General features: G+C 46.8%; 2 protein-coding genes across 4 annotated transcripts in view; both read left to right on the forward strand.

Moving 5' to 3' along the window:
- Window positions 1-17,338, forward strand: part of GRID1 (glutamate ionotropic receptor delta type subunit 1) — a 638,733-nt gene that overhangs the window by 364,128 nt on the left and 257,267 nt on the right. The window lies entirely within an intron of this gene.
- Window positions 8,454-9,922, forward strand: LOC121488073 (glutamine synthetase-like). The gene has a single exon (XM_041750341.1). The coding sequence runs from the start codon at window positions 8,595-8,597 to the stop codon at window positions 9,714-9,716; it is 1,122 nt and encodes a 373-aa protein (XP_041606275.1). The 5' UTR covers window positions 8,454-8,594; the 3' UTR covers window positions 9,717-9,922.

The raw sequence follows: 17,338 nt of genomic DNA on the forward strand, positions 1-17,338 counted from the left end.
TGCCCCTTTAAATTTAAAGCGATCAATCCAATGAGTTATTGTGGAAGCAGTAACTGGGTTTCAGCTGGGAAAAGTCTAGGGTCTATAAAATTCAGATAAATCATTCTGGAGATATATATCTAGAGCTGTAAGTCACCCAGACATCAATAGAAACAAATACTTCTTGGATTTCTTTTTTGGAAGTCACATCATTGCGTGTGTATCCCAGAATCTGCATTCATTATTCACTCTAGTAGCTTTGGAGAGGCCTGGGGATGGCATGGTGCCAGGAACTCTTGGGGTCCATTCACAAGATCACTCCTCTGAGCTCGGCTTCCTGAGAAAAGAACTTAAGTTAAGCAAGACTGTCCCTCTCCTGAAGATTCGCTACACCTGGGTTGGAAAACCTAAATGCCTCCTTGGCCTAGGCAGATAAGGTAAATGAGGGCAGAGGGCTGGGGAAAGACAGTAGAGAGTGACAGGAACTGGGCAAACTGGACAGGGCATGCCCCATAGCAAGGCCTTCAAATTCTTGTGGGGGCCAACATTCTCTACCAGTTTGGTACCCCATCTAACAGGTGTGTGGTAGCAGAATAATGCCTCCCTGTCCTCCTTTCCCCAAAGTCATGTCTTAACCCCTGGTTGTAGGTTGTATGGCAAAGGAGAGGTTGCAGATGGAATTAAGATTGCTAATCTGCTGACCTTAAAATAAAGAGAGTAGCCTGGATTATTCATGTGGGCCCAGTGTAATCTTGAGGGTCCTGAAAAGTGGAAGAGGGAGCCAGAAGAGTCAGAGGACTGTGTGACTATTGAAGATAGGTCCAGGGAGATGCACTGCTGCTGAATTTGAAGAAAAAGCAGCACCATGTGCCATGGAATGAGAATAGCTTCTGAAAGTTGGAAAGAACAAGGAAACAGGTTCTATCCTCTGGAAGAGCCTCCGGAAAAGAGTAAGCTCTGCTGACATAATTTTTAGCCCAGGGAGACCCATATTGGAATTCCAACTTGCAGGACTCCAAAGTAATAAATCTGTGTTGTTTGAGCTTCTAAATTTGGGGTAATTTTTTGCAACATTAAGAGAGAACTAACCAAAAAGACAACCTACAGGATGGGAGAAGATATTTGCAAATGTCTTATTGATAAAGGGCTAGTATTCAAAATCTATAAAGAACTTACAAACTCAACACCCAAAAAAACAGCCCTGTCAAGAAATGGGCAGAAGACATGAACAGGCATTTCTCCAAAGAAGACATACACATTGCTAAGAGACATGAAAAAATGTTCAACATCACCCGGCATCTGGGAAATACAGATCAAAACCACCTCACGCTGGTCAGAATGGCTATAATTAACAAGTCAGGAAATAAACAAATGTTGATGAGGATGTGGAGAAAGGGAAACCCTCTACCCTGCTGGTGGGAATGCAAGCTGGTGCAGCCACTCTGGGAAACAGTATGGAGGTTCCTAAAAACCTCCAATTTGTGCTGCTGGGTTTTTACCTTAAAGATACAAATGTGGTGATCCGAAGGAGCACCTGCACCCTGATGTTTATAGAAGCAATGTCCACAATAGCCAAATTATGGAGAGAGCCCAGCTTTCCATTGATAGGTGAATGGATAAGGAAAATGTGGTATAAATATACAATGGAGTATTGTTCAGCCACCAAAAAAAAAAAAAAAAAAAAAAAAGAAAGAAAGAAAAAGAAATCTTACCATTTGCAATGATGTGGATGGAACTAGAAGGTATTACGCTAAGTGAAATAAGTCGACCAGAGAAACACAATTATCATATTAATTCACTCATGTAGAATTTAAGAAACAAAACAGAAAATGGAGGGAAAAATAAAATAAGATGAAATCAGAGAGGGAGACAAGTCATAAGAGTCTCTCAACTCTAGGAGACAAACTGAGGGTCACTGGAGGGGAGGGATGTAGGGGGACAGGGTAATTGGGTGATGAACATGAAGGAGGGCACGTGATGGGATGAGCACTGGGTGTCATATGCAACTGATGAGTCACTGGCCTCTACCTCTGAAATGAATAATACACTATATGTTAACTAATTGAATTTAAATTAAATTAAATTAAATTAAATTAAATTAAATTAAATTAAATTAAATTAAATTTAAGAAACCCCAGAGAACTAACATAGGTGGTGTCTTTTCTATAAACCAATTAAAAGAACATCCCAGTCTGCATCATGGGGCCCAACAAGGCCACCTTGGATAGAGTGAGGTGGGAAGGAATTGACTTGACTTGGTTGTTGACTCAGGTGAGAGGGATTAACCCCTCCTCCCCTCCCCCTGCCCAGCTACACACATCCCCACCCCCACCCCCCCCACCCCGGGCAGTTTGGGCAAGCGGGCAGAGAGGCCAACCTACTAACAAGGCACCAGGTGGAACAGGACCTGAGCAATGACCCATCTGTAGAATTCTGGCCTCAGGGCACAGCCGTTTGGCAAGGCCCAGTTTTCTAGGAGGCCACAACTGTCACTGTCCGTTCTTAAACTAACCAGCCTTTGGCAGGTCTGAACAGCTATGCTCAAGTTTATTTGAGCAATTTTTGTTACTTTTAGGGAAATAATTTTAAAAAGGAATTTTATGTAATGCATTTCTGTGTGACTACTTTGGGTTCAATATGAGAGGTTTTTTTTTTTTCTGGTGTTAGCAGATTTTAATTTTTTAAAGCTTTTTGAGTCAAAGATTAAGTGACTATATCTCTGATGCCCATTAGGGGCCAACAAAATTGGTTCCTGGACTATTTTCCCACAGTTGCTACGTTGTTACAGGTGATGTCCCGTGGGCAACTGGGTTGTTGACAACCACGTGGACCTTCTGATGGGTCATAATTGGAGAGGCTTTTGTACATTTTTGGTGTTTTTTCACTCTCCCTGCAGTGAAATCCTGGCTGTGTTGTGTCATGATGTATCATCATGTGTCTGAGCCTCATATTTCTCATTTGTATAATGGGCATAATAACAGAAACTACCCCATAGGGTTGCTCTATGCCTTCAAGGAGCTAAACCACATAAAGCATCACCTAGCACAGAGTAAGTACTCGGATAAAAATAACAATTTCTCTTCCTTGTTCTTCTAAATTTAGAATCTATAATATGAAAAATTGGAGAATACTTGCTGTATTGAGGTTCAGGGGAGGAGAAGAGGGTAGAGTTTCATCCCAGCTGAGCCTTTAGATGTTGGCGATCCAGGAAGGGGTCTTGAGTGTGACAAAAATCACTCTCTCAGCACTGGGCCCTACATATAGATATGTTCAGGTGGTTTTTCCTGGAGAATTAGCCCTAGGGAGACAGTCTTTCCCATTCGCATTCCCCTGGCAAGAGCTTTGGGTAGCATCCCTGGAATGGAGGCATTCAGACCTCCTGAAGGAACTCCATTGGTTAATATACTAAGTTCAAAATCTTGTCTTGAATTGAGACCAGGTAGCTAACAAATCTGGTATGAGGAGTCTCAATGTTGATAGATCACATTGGTCTTATCTGGGTGATGAATATCTGTGGGAAGAAGAAAGTTCTTGATGAGAATAATTTTCTGATATTTAGTGTCAAGTCTGTCAACTGTTAGACTAAACTAGGGTTTCTCAACCTAGGTACTATTGACATTTTGGGCCAGATCGTTCTTTGTGGTGGGGGACTCCCCTGTGCATTGTAGGATGTGTAGCCTCATGCCCACCCTCTACCCACTAGAGACCAGTTAGTTAGCATCCATCTCCCCAAGTCTGACAACCCAAAAAATCTCCTGATACTCCCAAATGTTCTCTGGGGGTGGGGGGATCATCATTGCTCCTGGTGGAGGCACATGGGACTCGGTGATGGGGTCATAGAAATTTATCAGATTCAGCCTTTGCCATCAAAAACCTCACAATTTCTAGGGGAGACCCTCCTCCCTCACCGTGAGCAGTGGGCCATGATGGCATAGTCAGACTCACCACTGGGCTGACGGCGTACCGAGGAAAGACTGAGATGGGCCAGGGAGTGGCCGTACCTCCACTACGGCTGCTTTGCTGGACACAAAGGCCAAAGACCCATTTATTGTAGTTACAGGTCAGTGTTTTGAATATCAGTTTTGGTTTCCTGATACCTACAGGGGCCAATCAGAGGGCACTCCTTTTTGTCCCTATTAGCAAATGACCCCAGACGGCTCTATATTTTGACTTCCTGCATCTGGTTTTTGTGTGTGAGAGCAGACACTTTTCACTGCCTATTGCTCAATAGTCTCTGTCTCTAGCGTTTTTGCTCTTCTCTCAAAATGCTTGTCCTTGCTCAGACCCACTTGGGTTAATTAAATCAGAAGAAGTGGAGCCTGAACATAGGTATTTTTCTAAAGCTTGCTAGGTGAACCCAATGTACTTAAGACTGCCAGTACGAGACTGAGGAACCGTTTGGGTGAAGCAGATGGGGATGTGGGCTTGCTGAATCTCTCAAAATCTGCTCTCGGGCCTGGGCCAGCTCACGTCTGTAAAGTGGGGGAATGGCCACTTTGAGGCAACCAACACATTGTTTTAATTTATGAAATTAAATTCTGGTGACGGGCACTGAGGGGGGCACTTGATGGGATGTGCACTGGGTGTTATGCTATGTTGGCAAATTAAATTCCAATAAAAAAATAAATTCTGTTGATCCAAAAAACAAATATGAATTAAAATTATTAAACTACTGTTAAATCTTAGTATGAGAAGAGATTTTATTAATGTCATTTTAAAAGCACACTGTCTTTTAACTAGATATTTTTTAATTGAATCTCAAAATAGCTCACCAGAGATATTGAACGTCAGCTTTTTCTCTCAAACCAGAGTCAGGCTCTTCTCTTGAATAGAGTCTATGAGCTAGTTTTCAAAAGGTCCAGTTCTCATGAACATGGACTCAAGAATGAGGAGTGAATCATACCCACTTCAAATCAGTTCAGTTGCATTTAGTTCCAGACAGCTCACTTCAGTTTAATAGGACTCTGTGGTGCCCACTGTGGGGCCCAGCACAGTCCCAGAAGTTGGGAGGCAGATGGGTAAAGAATCATCTCGTGAGGAATGCATGCATAAGGTGCACGGAACATACACTGTGCCCTACGCCTCTTCATCTTCACGTTCCCCGTGCCAGCCAGGAGGTATGTTGAATCGACAAGGGATCTGAACATTTCCATGTGTCCTCTGGGGAGGGCAGAAGACAGCTGCACTCAGAATTGCCATGGAGAAGGAGAAAATGTCCTTTGGACAGGGCCATTCTGTGTAATCTGTGGTCAAAGGCAGGACATGGCTGAAATTTGAGAGACGTCTCAATGTCATGGGAGCCAAGTCAGCCAGGCAAGACCACCAGGCCTTCACCTAGCCAGGAAACGGACCACCAACCTCGCCAACAAGACCAGCATATGGGGTGAAGGGACAGACAGACTAGCCTAGATGAGCTGGGTCAGAGGAGCATGCTCCATTCCAAGACCCTCCATACCATTAGGTCATGAAAACCTGTCATGGGAAGAAGGAGCAGGGTCAAGGGGAGGATATCTAGAAGACATCTGCTAGAGCCAACAAAACCTGGAGTCCTGGAGAGACACACCTATGGATACGTCTGTTTCCCTGGTCCTCAAGGGTGGGGATGGAGAATTGTGAAAAACATTCTGGAAAATAAGAGGCTAGGTTATCTTTGCACATTGAGTAAAAGGAGTAAATTTGCAACTCAGCTATAGATCATGTCATCTGTTCAGATCTGTTGTTTGTTGTCATTGATTTATTCCAACAGTATTTATCAAGTGAGTACTGTGTTCTCAGCATGGAGTGTCTGGCTGCTTTTAAGGGCCAGGATTTGCATTAGGCACTGGAGGCTCAAGCAGTGACAGCCCTCATCCTTCTGGAGACTGCAGTCAGCATGGAGAGAGCAAATAAAGAGATCATCTTTATGCCAGCCGATGCCAGGTGCTTCATATGTATCATCTTTGTAATGCTTCATAGCAACCTCATTTTGTAAATGGGGATAAAAGGAGCATTGGTCATGCTGAGATGGAGCAGAAAGGTTAGGGTGGATTTGTGTAGACACAGACACAGATGCACGTGCTCACACACGCACTTTGTGAAAGACGGCCACACACTCCTTTACACCGTAGTTATCTCAAGTGCCTCTCAGCAGCTGGCCCTGATGCTTGGAGTTCTGGAAAGACATGTCTTCGGGGTTTTCTTGAAGTCCTGGAGAGGGTCACAGCTGCAGAAGTGTGACGTACAACTCTTCTGTTCTGAGAGGAGATGCCGCATCGCAGATCCCACAGGCGGCAGACGGGGGCCGTTTTGGCTCACAGACCTTTCCTATTTGACTGTAGACCTAGGCTCATTCCTTCTGGGGTATGGAGGGACACTCACGGTTTGAAGAAAATAACTAATGGGGAATTGTAGGTATCCACGCGTAGGGGAGCAGGGTGGCCTTGAGTGTGAAGCAAGCCTGCTAAACCTGTTTTCCATATGCTGAACTGTTTAACACTAGTATTGACAACTAGAGGTCTAGTTATAAAATGATATAAAACCTTGGGGATCCCTGGGTGGCCCAGCGGTTTAGCACCTGCCTTCAGCCCAGGGCGTGATCCTGGAGACCCAGGATCGAGTCCCACATCGGGCTCCCTGCATGGAGCCTGCTTCTCCCTCTGCCTGTGTCTCTACCTCTCTCTCTCTCTCTCTCTCTCTCTCTGTCTCTCATGAATAAATAAATAAAATCTTTTTTTAACAAAATGATATAAAACCTCAAATCCATTAAAACAAAGGCACAGTGTTGAGTGCCAAATAATCAAGGACCAGAAAACATAGGTTACAGGAGACTCGGAATATGGTTCTGAGCTTCCTGGTAGGCAAGACAATGACGGACGTGGATAGGCTGCGTAGCCCACACTGCCTACCATAAAGAATACCAGTCCACTGGGAGAGAGGTTTCTATTCTGTATTTTATTTTTTAGTTTAGTGCTCTGGGAGACATTTATCACATCAGTCTGTAGATAAGGGACGGAGAACAACATAATGGATAGTGTCTTTGCTAGCAGTTTTACAAACAATGCAAATGTGATTCATATGACTGCTTCTTATATCAGCCCTGGCTGAAAGCCAAAGGCATAAACAATGTGATATTCTAGTTCAGTGCAAATTCTTCTGTGGAAAGCTGAAATGATATCATTCAGACTTGGAGCTTCCTAGGGATTTGATTTGGCACAAGGTAGAGCTTAAAAGCTTTAGAAGAATTAAAGTGTGTTTCATAGGTTGTCTTGCTGGCCAGCTTCTACTTCATTTTTAAGATGTAGCTCCGGCGTCGTCTGCTCCAAGAAACCTTCTCTGACCCCTCCGGGTCGAGTCAGGTGCCCTGCTGTGTGCTCCCCGAAGCCCCGTGTGCTCCTCCCCTCCAGAGCACTCTTACCTCCTCATACCTGATTATGTGTCTGTGCTAAAGGCAGTGAGATCCTGAAAGGCATGCCCGCACTTACGTTTGTATTCCCAGCTCGTACGGTGGTTTTGGATATCGTAAGCCTTTGTGATGTCGACTAGCTATGCCCAAACTCAGAGCGGTTCTTGGTATAGGGACACATGGTACAGAGAGTGGTTCGAATCCGGGCTTTGGTACCAGAGTGTTGGGTTCAAATTAGGGCCTCTGGCACTATCTAGCTTTGCTGCCTTGGATGAGTTAATGAATTACTTTGTGCCTCAGTTTGTTCACCTGGAATATGGGGCTAATAATAGTACCTACCTCATAGGATCGCTGGCGGAGTTAAGGGAATGGATGCATGGAATGCACCCAGTGCAGTGCCTAATGCACAGACGCTGCCAAGTGTGTAATTGGCTGTGATGACTGGTGTCTCTGACATCCCAGCAGCTCTTCCGCTAGGGTTAGAGGACAGACGGGCTGAGCTGTGGTCCATGCTGGGCCTGGCACGCAGGATACCCATTGGTCACTCCAGAGCAGCTTCTGTGCCGGGGGAACCAGGCTGACAGTCTGTGCTCATCGGCTTTCCAGGCTGCCTGTGTTTAGCAGTTGGACATCCCCATGTGTCCTTCTCAGAGCTCCCTATCCAGCTACACGGGAGCAGGGTTTTGTGATTCCCAGATTGGAACTTCGTCTCTGAAGCTTTCCAGCCTCCTCCAGGTAGTGTCTTGCTCTGTCTCGGTTTCCCTCAGGAGGCAGTTCAGAAATCTTTGGCTCCCAGCACACTTGGGATCTTCTCTTGCTCAGTCTCTTATTCCCTGTGTGAACTAGGGTGAGTAACATACGTCTGCAAACTCTACTGTCTCATCTTTAATGGTAGGGTTGATGGTACTGCCTGACGGGGTGGCTATTGCAAGGATTCAGTGAGGTCATCCACGTATAGCACTTGGCTGGGACCTGGCGTGTGGTTAGTCCATATTCAGTGTAAGAAACTGCTGTTTTATGAAACTTTTCTGAAGTCTACACTCAGCATTTCTCTTCATGACATTAACTCACTTTGGAGTTCATCTTTGTCAAAATAGACAGGAAAACTGGCAGAGCCGAGAATGGGAGCGGAGGGGAGCTTCTGAGCAGCGCCTCGGCCTCCTCTCCTCGCCGCACCTCGCTCTCGTGGTCTGCCCGCCCTGCTGCCTGCGATCCACCCAGAACAACTTCCACCATGGCCACCTCTGCGAGTTCCCACTTGAACAAAGGCATCAAGCAGGTGTACATGTCCCTGCCTCAGGGCGAGAAAGTGCAAGCTATGTATATTTGGATTGACGGGACTGGAGAAGGATTACGTTGCAAGACCCGGACCTTGGACAGTGAGCCCAAGAGTGTTGAAGAATTGCCTGAATGGAATTTTGATGGCTCTAGCACCTTTCAGTCTGAAGGCTCCAACAGTGACATGTATCTTGTCCCTGCTGCCCTGTTTCACGACCCTTTCCGCAAGGACTCCAACAAGCTGATATTCTGTGAAGTCTTCAAATACAATAGAAAGCCTGCAGAAACCAATTTAAGGCATACCTATAAACGGATAATGGACATGGTGAGCAACCAGCACCCCTGGTTTGGAATGGAGCAGGAATATACTCTCATGGGCACAGATGGGCACCCTTTTGGTTGGCCTTCCAATGGCTTCCCTGGGCCCCAAGGTCCTTACTACTGTGGTGTAGGAGTAGACAAAGCCTATGGCAGGGATATCATGGAGGCTCACTACCGGGCCTGCTTGTATGCTGGTATCAAGATTGCTGGGAGAAACGCTGAGGTCATGCCTGCCCAGTGGGAATTCCAGATAGGACCCTGTGAAGGAATCGACATGGGAGATCATCTCTGGGTGGCCCGTTTCATCTTGCACTGTGTATGTGAAGACTTTGGAGTGATAGCAACCTTTGATCCTAAGCCCATTCCCGAAAACTGGAATGGTGCAGGCTGCCACACCAACTTCAGCACCAAGGCCATGAGAGAAGAGAATGGTCTAAAGTACATTGAGGAGTCCATTGAGAAACTGAGCAAGCAGCACCAGTACCACATCCGAGCCTATGATCCCAAGGGAGGCTTGGATAATGCCCGGCGCCGAACTGGATTCCATGAGACATCCAACATCAACGACTTTTCCACCAGCATGGCCAACCATGGTGCTAGCATCCGCATTCCCCGGACTGTCGGCCAGGAGAAGAAGGGTTACTTTGAAGACCGTCGCCCCTCTGCCAACTGTGACCCCTTTTCGGTGGCAGAAGCCCTCATTCGCACATGTCTTCTCAACGAAACTGACGATGAACCCTTCCAGTACAAAAACTAAGCGGACTAGACTTGCAGCCATTGAACCCCTCCTAATTAATTCTCTATCCTGCCTCTGTGTTTGCCCCTCTCTTGACTTTCCTAATAGCTGTAACTCAAAGGGCGGAATATCAAGGTCTTTTTTTATTCCTCATGCCCAGTTAATATCTCTTGCTTTCTTTGGCCAGGATAGAGGGGTCAAGTTCTTAATCTTTTTACACTCCCCCCTTTTTTCCCCTGTCACTGAAAGCTGTCTAGTATGTTAGTAGGGAGGGGGGTAGGGAGACATAACCACTGTTCCCATTTAATCAAGTGTGTTTGTCCAATAGGCGTAGCTATCCGGACAGAGAATAGTGTTTGTGAAGGGAGGGGGAGGGCTCTTTCTTCCGAGGTAGCTGAGTGTTGGGGGGGGAGGGTTACTTACTCTGGGGCTAGGTTAGGATTTCCCCTCCTGGTGGGAAGTTCCACTTCGAATAAGGTTATAACCAACTTTCTGTTAAAAGTGAGACTTAAGAGAGAATCAGGCGGGAATGTGCCTCCCGTCGTCCTGGTGCAGGGCTTCCCCTACCTGGGGTGAGATAGCCCTCACCTGAAGACAAGCTCAGCGTAAGAATGGATTGACCTACCTTAGCAGAAAACGTTCTTATTCCTTGGTCCTCCATTTATAACACAAAGCAGAGTAGTATTTTTATATTTAAATGTAAAAACAAAAAAAAAATTATATATATATGGGTGTGCAGATATGTGTGGGTTTTTTCCTAAAGGAGGAAAAACATTCTGGTCACGGAGAGCCAGACTTGAGGTGAATAGTCTGGAAATAAGGATCTCCTACTGAGTGGATACTTGGTATTCCCTCACTGCCACTATAGGGCTCCCATGTGCCCTGCCCACCCTTCTGCAATTGGGGGTAGACACCAGTTGGTTGACAGGTGGAAAGCACAGTGTAGAAGGAGGAGTCACCTGAGCCCCGTGGCTTTGGTTTAAAAGACACACATGTACACACAGAGGTTTAGAAATAAAGAGTTGGCTGGTCAACTTGTGTGTTATTGATAAGGGGTTATTGGGATTATTTTCTGATGGGACTAGCATGTCACTAAAGCAGGCCTTTTGATATATTAAAATTTTTTAAAAAGCAAAAAAAAAAAAAAGGAAAACTCGGGAGGACTTAAAGTTCCCAAGTGGATTTATCCCAACGAAGGTCCTTAGGGTTCAGTTGTGCCCTCCATCCTGAGCCTGGAGGTATAGGACCCCCTGCAAGCCCCCTCCCACAAGGCCTTCCTGCAGTAGGTAGACTGCCTGGCACTTGGGCCCCAGCCTGGCCAGCGACCCCAGCTGATCCTCCTGGCTTCCCATCTGCCAATGTGCATCCAGGCCAGGAGAAGCTTTTCACTGCCCTGTTCATACTAACTGCATTTTCTGTTCTAAAAGGCACAAGGTATTTTATTTGCTAAGAAGGATTAGGAAAAAATTTAAATACTTTTTATCACAGTTGTACAGAAAGGGATATGGAAGTGGTTTTGTTGAGAAAAAACATGATGTTAATGTAAATATGGTAGTTGTGCACTAGAGTCAAAGAAGAAGCCATGATTTTCGGGTTTGCAGAGAAATCTGAGCCCTGCAGGGACACACACACGCTCCCGAATACGCACGGTGCTGGGGGCCACACATGAGCATCTAGACTCGCGGAGGAATGGCCCAGACGCTGGCTCTGAGCCGCCATTTGGTTGAGCGTGCTCTAGGTGAGCGGCTAGCCCTACTGTGGGTTTTGGTGTTTTCCATCCCTGCCACTAGGGGCATTTCCAGCCACTATTTTGGGGCATACTGTAGGCACTTAGGATTCAGAGCAATTTGTCTCTATACTTGTTATATTTGAGAGCAGGGGGATGTTTTACTTTCCTGCCTTCACGGTTTTGCTCATCCTTGTTCTTCCTACGCAGGATTTTAATGACGTCCTTTTCCCTTCAGGTCTCTCTAAACGTCCTCACCCTCCCAGCCCAGCCCAGCCGTGAAGCCTTTCCTACTCCTCTAGCCTGCTCTCCCTTCCCTGTCGGAGGCTATCCGGACAGCTCGCCTGTCCACAAACAGCACGCCTCATCTGTCCCTCATCTCCCTCCTCCTGATAGAACCTGGACTGACTGGGGAATGAGACATCGTGTTTGGCTTCCCTTGTTGCCCGCAGGCTCACCCTCACCAAGGACAGGATGCCTAGGAAACCCTCACCCTAGATTTATGTTAAGGGAGCCCAGATCCCTGTATTCTGTAGATTTTTAAATCATTCATCCTTCTAGAGGGATGTGTTGATCAAAGTGAGCCAGTGTGTTTGAACTATTTCTTTGAACAGGCTATTATAAATCCCCAGACCTCATGCACATCCATTGATATAATGTCAGTCCTGAGGTTACTGACGGATCTTTCCCTCACCTTACTTTGGGTTGGCTGTTTATTTAAATGGGCGGTGGAATGAAGTTGTCAGATAAGAATCTGACATCCTTCCCCTCGAGCAGTGATAAACAGAACCTAAGCCTAAAATGGACTGTGGGCTTGATCAAGAATTCTCTGTGAAATCGTACCTGTTTGGTTGCATGTTCTCCCAAAGAACACACCGTCCCAAACAGCCTCCAGGGGCTGTAGATTAGAGTAGAGAAGGCAGCTGTCCCTCTCTCACCCCAGAGTCTGGGCAGGCAGCCTCAGCATCCCAAAGCTTACAAAAATGCATTCTTATGAGAAGTTTTAGATTTTGGGTTCTCTGCTAGCTTTTCAGGGTTGGTGCAGGAAAACAATGTTCTCTTTGTTTCTAGTTTTGCTAGGAGTTGCCCTTCATCCTCATCCCTGGCAATGGACATACTCATCCCTACTGGGTCCTCCTGCAGCCTTCTGTACCAGTCAGTGTTCTCAGTTGCCTACAAGCACTTACTCTAGCTAGCTTGAGCAAAAAGGGAATTTACTGACCTCTGATCAACTTCTGACTTAGGGTTTCTGATTGATGAGCCAATTCTGATTGGTTGCCCATACTATTGCCTACTTTCCCCTACGTGATTCTAAAATGACAGTAAAGTTAAATGTTAGAAACCAGCAAGATCAAAGAGTACACGAGAAGAGACAGCAGTGGGGGAGAGCTTGGAGCTAGTTTTTAGAAAAGTAGAAAGTACGTGGAAGAAGGGGACCTGGTTCAACAGATTAAGGACATAATACCTTCAGTGCCTGATGATAGAGATGCAGGGAAATGAGCTGGTTCTCTCTGCTCTGGGAGCCTCGCACCCGGAGACCCCAGAAAGTGGGGATGGGGTGGGTAGCAGAAACGGGGAAATTTGACAGAGATTTGCATTTGCATGGTGGGTAGTGGGACTTGTACTTCTTTCGCCTGCCGTGCTCCCAGAATGCCAGCAGCGGGAGCATACCATTCACAGAATAGTAAAAGAATCTTTTCTGGAGAATCTGAACAACTCTGGAGAAAAGACCTCCAAGAGCTGAGATTGTAGAGGAGAGGGGTGGGCCTTCCAATGCAAAGGCAAGGAAGCCCACCAATCCTGCCATGCACCCACAGGCCACACCCATGCCTGTCAGGGACATTTTGAATGCCTGGGTGACTCAGTTGGTTGAGCTTCTGACTCTTAATTTCAGCTCAGGTCATGATCTCACGGTTGTGAGATCACGATGGGCATGGAGCCTGCTTGGATTCAATCTATCTCCCTCTGCCCCACCCCCTTCTCTCACTTAACAACAGCAGAAAAAAAAAAAACAAAGAAAAATATAAAAGGACAGCTCAAGATCATTATGCATTTGAGGAACTTATAGGAACAAAAAAATACAAAACAAACATAAAAAAGGAATCCAGGGCAAACTTAGTTTAGGGAACAGCACATCAAAATCCTGTCACTGATTATCTTAAAAAGATTTTTAAAAAGTTACATCCTTAAGACATGAACAGGATGCTATGAAAAAGAACAGAGAACACAAAATAGCAGCTGAAGATTAAAAAAAAAATGTGACAACTACAATTGTAAAAATCCAGCGGAAGTTTTAGACAAAATTGAGGAAAGTAAAACCCAGAGTAACGTAGTATAAAATGAGAGAGAAGAATTGACAGGAGTGAGTGGCTTCATCCAGGAAGTTCAATATTCTTCTGAGAGAAATTCTGGAGAGAGAACTGAAAACAATGGAGAAAGCAAATAAAAACAAAAACAAAACAAGAATAAGTCTTAGAGCTAAAGGACCTGTGTCTCCAGGCTACACAGCCCTACCAACCGTTTAGCTCTTCTCCAAAATAAATGAAAGGAACACCCATATCAAAGCACTGCAATGGTAAGACTCAGAGCATCAGGGAGAGACTGGGAGACAGAGAGAAGAGCAGGAGAAGGACGAAGAGCGGTGACATTCAAGGAACAGGAGCGAGAGGAATCGGAATGGCATTAGGATGCTGCAGAGGGACACTGGATGCTAGAAGATACTGGAGAGACACTTTCTGTGGAAGAACTCAGATTACCATAGCCTAAGGTACTAAGTGAAACAATCCATATGGCAGCAAAAATTTTTTTAAAAAGATTTTATTTATTTATTTGAGAGAGAAAGAGCACAAAGCAGAGAGAGGGAGAAGCAGACTGCCTGCTCCGTGGACTCGATCCCAGGACCCCGAGGTCATGACCTGAGCTGCAGGCAGGCACTTAACTCATGGGCCACCCAGGTGCCCCTATGGTAGCAAAGTTTTAAAAAAAAAATTCCATATAGGCAAAGACTAACAAATTTACACCTCATGGACCTTTTCTTAGGAAAATACTCTAAGATGGGCTTCAGAAAAATAAAATAAAAGCCAAAAAAAAAATAGTAAGCAATAAGAGGTACAAAGATTGCAAGCAGTAGAGCAGAAAGGGAGGTGTCAGGATGGTTGCTGGTCATCCAACCCAAGACCAAGCATCTGCGTGGGAGCAGGGGAGACAGGGCCCCGACAGGCCGTCACTGAGGTGTCAGGGGATGAAAGATTATTTTACACGGTTGAGCATTTAGACACGTATACTATAGCACTTGTGTAAATAACTACAAATTGAGGCAATTGGCCCCAAAGAAGCAGAAGTTGTGTGAGCAGGGAAGTAACCATCATAGTCCACTACTTGGCTTAGTAGGGAATGGTATCTCATGGTCTGAATGGAGTCAACTCTTTTGATTTTATGTAAAAACCGTGATACAAGTCGATGGGGAATATTGGGACAGGAAATGAAAGGCTGAAGGGTTGTGTAAGAAGTTAAGTCCTCATTCCTGTAGCCGGAGGATAATGGACGATGCTAACGTCCAAAACTGAGTGACCAAGTGCAGCAGTGTGAACGTAAGATTGAGAAACACCGAACTGAATCCCAAAGAAATAGCTAAAGCGGTTAGGAGGGTTTGCCTCTGGAGGGCGGGACTAGAGCAGGAGTAGGGCCAGGGACTGCCACCTGTCAACAGGGGGGCTTTTAGTACCACTTGGTTTTAAGATATAATTTTGTATATAGAATAACAGGTTTATGAACTATGGTTCGTTGTTGTCAAAGTGTGCTTTGAAATTGCTCCATTTATGCTCCCTTAAAAAACTATGTTCTTGTTTAGCACATTGGCTTACTAGTGTTTGATATTCAGATTTTAAAAATAAATATTGTTTTTCCTTATTGCTTGTAAAAAGTTTTAAAACAGAGTTAATAGGACATGGAAGGAACATATCTGAATGATATTGGGCAGCTCGCAAAGATGGGCAGAAGGACGGGGAGTCAGGGCTGAAAACCTCTGGGAAGCCAGATGGTGGGGCCGTGATCAAGGTCACTTCTAAGCACAGTCTGGACAGGCCACCGTCACTGGACTCACAACGCTACCCTCATTGCTGGGATTAACTTTTCAATTAGATCTTTGGGTCACTTTCTCACGGTTCGAGGGAGTCCATGGCACTAAGCTTAGGTCTGTGGTGACCTGTGTCGCCTGGGGAGAGGGACCTTCTCCCTCTGCAGCCCCTCACCTCCGGCCGAGACACGTACAATGGGTGTCTCCACAAATCAAGGGTGTTCTGATATTGGATGGCGAAGACCCCACATGTGGCCAAGGCCCCCATTCCTTGCATATGGGATGGCCCGAACCACTAGGGACCTGCCCATGGAACTGTAGCATATGCTGAGAACCACTCATCGCTCTTGCCTTTCTCTCAGACCTTTCAGATGAAGAAGATGAGGCCCAGAGGAGTTACGTGAGGTAGAGGAGAAGCATGGACTAGCACCCAGGTCTCCTCCACGTACAGGTCTCCCTTGCCTGATCACCGGGAGGCCGGCCTGATAAACCACCCCCCCTTAATAAATCTAAGAGGAAGAGCATGACGTCACAAGGCAGGAAGAAACCCCAGGCTGGTGTGAACCGTTGGGATAGAGAAGCAGACAGATTCCAACAGCACGGAATTCTCAAGGATGCTGTGGAGCCTTCCTCGAGGTTTAGAGCCCTGTGGGTCAGACCCGGGTACGGCGGAAGGCAGGGGAGTGTGTGAGTGTGAGTGTGAGTGTGTAACTCCTAATTTACCAACCGTGTTCCGGGCAGCGGGGCAGCCGTCGTGCGCTGCGGCCCCGGGAGGTGGCGGCTTGGCTGCAGCGCCCAAGTGGCCGCCGTCAGAAGGGCCACGTCCCATGGTGGCGGGAGGCCGGGGTGGGGGGGGGGGGCCTCTAGGCCAAGCTGGCGCCGCTGCTGCGCTGCTGCCGGGAGAGGCTCTTGCCCGCCCGGGGCTCACGGCGGTGACTCCGTCTCCCACGCCCTCGGGGCCGCCGCCCTGGCTCCTGCTGTCCCGAGGCTGGGCCCGTCCACCTCTGCTCTGCTGTGGCTGCACCCCGCGTCACGTCGGATCTCCTCCTGTCCTTCCCCCTTCGCCCAGTGCCTGGGACGGCCACATCCCGCCCGCGCTGCCTTCGCAACACTTGCACTACATCCCCTCCTCTCCAGCCCGGGGCTCCACTCGGGCCCGCTGCCAGCTGGCCCCCGCGCTCCTCGTGCTGGGGCACTTCTCCTCCAGCGGCAGCCACCCCGCAATCCATCCTCTCCCGAGGATGCCTGGACCACCATGTACCCGGCCCACCCCCCCATTCTGTTGTAGTCTTGAGGTCTCGTGACATGTCTGCGTGTCCCTTGAACAAAGAAATTTCACACTCTGGGTGAGGTGGTCTTGATAAACACGGGGTTCAGCCAAGGTAGATGCTTTTCTGTGAGATGAGGACTTGTCTGATAGCGTGCCCCGCGGTTCCCCGAGGTGGGGATATCAGTGCGTCATATCTCAAACCTCCTGACCACAGTTAGGAGCTTGTGTTTTGCAGGACTTTTAGCATCTCCTGCATTAGGTTGCTGGGACTGCCGGAACAAAGCACCACGGCCTGGGTGGCCTAGACCACAGAAATGAATCGTCTCATGGTTCTGGGGGCCCGAGGTCCAAGATCAAGGTGTCAGCAGGGGTGATTTCTTTTGAGGCCTCTCTTCCTGCTTTGTAGATGGCTGTCATCTCATTGTGACCTCACGTAGCCTCTTCTCTATGAGCACGTATCCCTGGTGTCTTATACTCTTCTTCTTCTTCTTCTTTTTTTTTTTTTAAACATTTTATTTATTTAATCATGAGAGACAGAGAGAGAGTCAGAGGCACAGGCAGAGGGAGAAGCA

This window comes from Vulpes lagopus, chromosome 3, assembly GCF_018345385.1.
Source record: "Vulpes lagopus strain Blue_001 chromosome 3, ASM1834538v1, whole genome shotgun sequence".
NCBI lineage: Eukaryota > Metazoa > Chordata > Mammalia > Carnivora > Canidae > Vulpes > Vulpes lagopus.